The 6,000-nt window shown below is 39.9% G+C and overlaps 1 protein-coding gene across 1 annotated transcript in view; it reads left to right on the top strand.

The window, feature by feature from the left end:
- Positions 1–229: 229 nt before the first annotated feature.
- IMPA2 (inositol monophosphatase 2) overlaps positions 230–6,000 on the top strand; it is a gene marked incomplete in the record, with an annotated part of 65,452 nt that continues 59,681 nt past the window's right edge. Inside the window, 1 exon segment of the mRNA XM_053714907.1 lies at positions 230–619. Coding sequence (XP_053570882.1) covers positions 458–619 — 162 coding nt within the window.

The raw sequence follows: 6,000 nt of genomic DNA, 5'->3' as shown, positions 1-6,000 counted from the left end.
GAGTCGCCGCTGCTCCGTCCTCACACACTCTAGCACAGTGTATGATGGAGACAATGTATGAGTTAGAGTAGACAATGTTTATACTACTGAGCCGCTGTAAAGGGAAGCGCTGCACGTATAGCTGTTCTCAGAGGGCGGGCACTAATTACCAAGCTGCTATAGGATATGGAGGAATGGAGGAGGTCCAGGGGGGTGGGAGATACATTGAGGAGTGTCCGAGTAAGCAGAGGATTTTGTAGAGAATAAGCAGAAGAATTACAAACATTTATAGGGGAGGAGTATCTCGGGCATCCTGCGATCGCACTGAGCAGCGGGAAGGATTTAGCGTTATAGTCGGATGACTGCATTCTCAGCTGCTGTCTCTTTAGGTATCAGACACACCCGGGTAAGCACGGATTAGCTGGGGCTCTACAGGCTGCCATTGTAAAGTGATCGCAGCAGTCCCTGACTAGGAGAGATGAAGCCGTGTGAAGCAGCGGGGAGATACAGAGGGGATGAGCAGCGTCTCCCTGAGCCGGAGGAAGCTGTACACGGCGCCGGAGAGGCTGCTAGTTGTACCGGAGACCCATGGAAGGAATGCATGGATACGGCTGTACAGCTGGCTCTCAGGTCTGGACAGGTGAGCACTGGGCAGGTGTTGATGCGGCTAGAGGATACCCGGAGGTCACGTGATGTGACAGTTCATCGTGTTATTATTTCATGTAGTGGTCTAGAAATGCATTGATTAGACAGTCAACAAAATCCTGTGCAGCTGTAAGTTATTGTTGCTTTGTTATACATTGAAAGCTTGTGCTTTTATTTAGCTGTGATTGAGCAGGAGAATCAGTCAGTGTTTGTGGTTATTCTGCATTAAACAGTTATTTTTATGTGTTTACTGTTCAATTGTTGAAATTGAAAACATAGTTGAGTCCTATACGCGGATTGGATTAGGACAAGGGCCATGACATAATTTGATAATACTGGAACTTTGGTATTAAATTATCCTTTTGGTAGCCATGAAGATTTTATAAAAATATGTATCAGTTTAGCTAGTATTAAAGATGGCCACTGCAGCACTCAACCAGGAAATCCCAATACTCGGCTACATTTACGTTTCTTGGTAACATCCAGCAACTATTGTAAAAGCTTATTTCTAATGTGAAATAAGACTGGTAATTTAGTGTATCATTATATTTGAAAGTAAATTTAGGTTTTAAAATTGGACTATAAATAAAACACATTTCCATATTTTTTGTTTTGTTTAACAACCCTAAATGTGGTTAATTGTAAACTAAAAATAAATGACCTACTGCAACTTCAGATCTACCAGGCAATCACTGCTACTGCAAGGTTAACCCAGGGTATTGGTCTTTTTGGTCCTACAGCACATTTGTTTACATTTGGTGTAATTGTTTGGAACATAATGTAGTAGGAAGGTGCTTGTTACCTGGCATTAAATAAATATCCTGTTTGTGTCAGTCCCTATGTAGCTGCTACACATCAAAGCAATACAACCTATCTGCTCTACCATGAAAATGATGGTCTGAAAAGCTGTGCTAAAATTTGGTGTGTTGATGAATTTGTGTGCCTACCTTAGAGCCATACACCTTTGCCCTCATTTATAAAGTTGTGGTGGTGATTCAGTGTAGACTCTCTGCTAATGTGTCTACAACCTCAGAGGTTGTGAATGTTAGACATCCTGGACTTATTCATCTGGGATGACTGACAAGCCGTACTCCTACAATTAAATGCACCAGAGCAGAGGCTGGGTCATAGTAACAGTAAACAAGCTGTCCTGTATGATGCTGATGATCTATATACAGATAACCACATAGCAGCCCTTATGTATAGACTGTTTGCTATGTGCACCTCAGCACTTGACCCCTGGTGCGACTGCACCTACTGCTCCAATAGTAGTACTGCGCCTGGGTTGGGTTGCATCAGTGAAAAAGCATTTTTTTGTGAAACATGTTAGTGGGGAGTTGAGACTTGGCCGTCTCTCTCCCATTAGTTTAATTTTAACTTGCAGTGTTCGTACTCCGATACCAGCTATTTAGTGATAACATAATGCTCATGCTCAATATAATATAGTGTTTTCATGGCTCACTATTAGTGTTACCTAAGGCCTAGATTTAGAGATTTGCGGTCAAAGGGGTGCGTTAGCTACGCATGTTTCCCCCCCCCCCCCCCACACCTTTTAAATAACGCTGGTATTTAGAGTTCTCTGAAGGGCTGCGTTAGGCTCCAAAAAGGGAGCGTAGAGGCATATTTACCGCCACTTCAACTCTCAAAACCAGCGTTGCTTACAGTAGCAGCTAGCTGGAAAAACGTGCTCGTGCACGATTCCCCCATAGGAAACATTGGGGCAGTTTGGGGTGAAAAAAAACCTAACACCTGCAAAAAAGCAGCGTTAAGCTCCCAACGCAGCCCCATTGTTTCCTATGGGGAAACACTTTCTAAGTCTGCACCTAACACCCTAACATGTACCCCGAGTCTAAACACCCCTAATCTTACACTTATTAACCCCTAATCTGCCGCCCCCGCTATCGCTGACCTCTGCATTTATTAACCCCTAATCTGCCGCTCCGGACACCGCCACAATCTACATTATACCTATGTACCCCTAATCTGCTGCCCACAACACTGCCGACTCCTATAGTATATTTATTAACCCCTAATTTGCCCCCCCAACGTCGCTGCTACCTTACATACACTTATTAAACCCTAATCTGCCGACCGGACCTCGCCGCCACTATAATAAATGTATTAACCCCTAAACCGCCGCACTCCTGCCTCAAAAACCCTATAATAAATAGTATTAACCCCTAATCTGCCGACCGGACCTCGCCACTACTCTAATAAATATATTAACCCCTAAAGCTAAATCTAACCCTAACACCCTCCTAAGTTAAATATAATTTTTATCTAACAAAATGAATTAAATATTATTAACTAAAGTCTTCCTATTTAAAACTAAATACTTACCTGTAAAATAAACCCTAATATAGCTACAATATAACAAATAATTATATTGTAGCTATTTTAGGATTTATATTTATTTTACAGGCAACTTTGTATTTATTTTAACTAGGTACAATAGCTATTAAATAGTTATTTACTATTTAATAGCTACCTAGTTAAAATAATTACAAAATTACCTGTAAAATAAATCCTAACCTAAGTTACAATTAAACCTAACACTACACTATCAATAAATTAATTAAATCAATTAACTACAATTACCTACAATTAAATAAACTAAACTAAATTACAAAAGCAAACCAACACTAAATTACAAAAAATAAAAAAAGATTACAAGAATTTTAAGCTAATTACACCTACTCTAAGCCCCCTAATAAAATAACAAAGCCCCCCAAAATAAAAAAATTCCATACCCTAATCTAAATTAAAATAGTTAACAGCTCTATTACCTTACTAGCCCTTAAAAGGGCTTTTTGCGGGGCATGCCCCAAAGAAATCCGCTCTTTTGCCTGTAAAAAAAAAAACCCCACAATACCACCCCCAACATTACAACCCACCACCCACATACCCCTACTTTAACCCAAACCCCCCTTAAATAAACCTAACACTACCCCCCTGAAGATCTCCCTACCTTGAGTCATCTTCACTCAGTCGAGTAGCGATGGACCAAAAGAAGACATCCGGAGCGGCAGAAGTCTTCATCCTATCCGGGCAGAAGAGAACATCTTCATCCAAGCGGCATCTTCTATCTTCATCCATCCGACGAGGAGCGGCTCCATCTTCGAGACCTCCGGTGCGGAACATCCTCTTCTCCCGACGACTAGACGACGACTGAAGGTTCCTTTTAAGTGACGTCCTCCAAGATGGCGTCCCTTGAATTCCGATTGGCTGATAGGATTCTATCAGCCAATCGTAATTAAGGTAGGAAAAATCTGATCGGCTGATTGGATCAGCCAATCCGATTGAACTTATGAACCGGTGTTAGCCCAGAAAGCTCTTAACTCCTGACTTTTTTTCTTTTTCTGCGGCTTGTCGGTAGAGGTGTAACGCTCACTTCAGCCAAGACTCTAAATACCAGCGTTAGGAAGATCCCATTGAAAAGATAGGATACGCAATTGACGTAAGGGGATCTGCGGTATGGAAAAGTCGCGGCTGGAAAGTGAGCGTTAGACCCTTTCCCGGCTGACTCTAAATACTAGCGGGCGGTAAAAAGCAGCGTTGGGACCCCTTAACTCTGGTTTTGACGGCTAACGCAGAACTCTAAATCTAGGCGTTAGTGTTTAATTCTGTGACAGTCGCTCTGTTCCTATTATTTGTTGTAATCATATTTATTACCAGTGATACCTATCCCCCATTAGTAGACGCAGTACCATATAGACTGTAGTCAATGTTATGTAATATATCAAGTCTGGTGGAATCTTTATTTACATTGGCCAGCTTCGTCTACGTTACATGTTAGAACTATAGAATATATATGTGTGTGTGTGTGTGTATATATATATATAATCTCTAATCACACAGAGAAAACCCAGCACTCACTTACAAGCTCTCGGCTAAGATTTAAAAGCAAAAATGGAAAGGTTAGTCACTGCATATGGCCAAATGGGACAAGCTCAGGTACCACGTCAAGGTCCTTGGGTGGAATAAGCGTGCAAGCTAGTCACATACTTAAATTTACACTAGCGGTTTTTCAAACTTTATACCGCTGTAACCCTATACCGCTATAGTTTTTCACCTCAACTGCTACTATAGGGGGGATGTTAAAATACTTAAAACTGTCATTTAAGAATATGCTTGATTGCCAAGTTAACAAACAGCTACATTTCTGTTAAGCTTTATACGCTATTACGCTACAAGCTACATAATAATTTTTGATGTTGAATTGAATGTATCTATTTGAACTTAACTGAGAGGAATTTATGTTGACAGTCTGTATCGAACATAATACATCCATCGTGCATATGAGAATAACTTGTTTGTATGTGAACTAGCTCTATTTGACAGGGATTTTAGCCAGAAATCGGCTGACTCTGTTTAATCAGAGCAGTACGCAGGCAGGAGGACGCCTTTGAGCGCATAGCTTGAACATTTGTATGCCTGTTAAAAAGTACCTACCTTGTGTGTATGGAATTACCTTTATGCTAACTTCCCTACCCTGTGTGACTTATTGATTAGACACGCAACACCCTGTCCACTAGCCCTTATTTTTAGTTTGGATGCTATAGAATTTGGCTATTATTTATTTGAAGTATGGAAGTGACTTATCCCATTCTTTATTAGCCTTCTATAAACATCCCTATTTTATTTGTCTAATTACCGGTGGGGGTTTCTAGATTTTGTAATTTTACAATTAGTTCAGAGGTTGCTTAACCCTGGATTTACTTTATTCCCCCCCTGGTAACGTCTGTTTCAAGCATATTTGTTAATAAAAGTGTAAAATAAATATATTTGCTATTTGATTTAACTAGTGTATAATTCTACACTTGACTTCAATGTCACAAACCCCCTTAGGTTCCCTAACCTTACTATTTCATACCTAGTGATTCAATTCACACTTACGAATTTGGGACACAAGTGGTCAGAGTTTAGATAGTGATGGCCGGCTATCTATCCTCCTCCTTAGATTTTGATCAGTGGAAACAAGAAGCAGAAAGAGTATTTACTCTAAATGTTGGTAATGTTTGTCCAAATGCTACAAACATAGAAGAAGGTTTTAAAAACATTGCTAAGATTATGAAAAAACAAGTAAAATCTTTCTGGGAAATTTTCAGTTTAGAAAATTATGTTAAGAATAAATTAATCCCTAGAGGTCTAAGGATTCAGCTAGCACCTGCTTTTCACATCTCAGATGAAAACTTTGTGTTTAGGTGGCAGGAAATTTTGACACAGTGCTCTCTAGATCTGATGAAATTAACACTTGAGTTTGAAAGAAAACAATATGAAGAACTAACTAAATTAATAGATGAGGCAAAAATACAAACAAACAAATTTACTACTCATAAAGATTTTGAGGCTCTAGATTTAAAACTGAAATTCCAT

This window comes from Bombina bombina, chromosome 5 (genome assembly GCF_027579735.1).
Source record: "Bombina bombina isolate aBomBom1 chromosome 5, aBomBom1.pri, whole genome shotgun sequence".
In the NCBI taxonomy this organism is placed as follows: domain Eukaryota; kingdom Metazoa; phylum Chordata; class Amphibia; order Anura; family Bombinatoridae; genus Bombina; species Bombina bombina.
The sequence above is the reverse complement of the archived record's forward strand: the minus strand, read 5'-3'. Positions and strand labels throughout refer to the sequence as shown.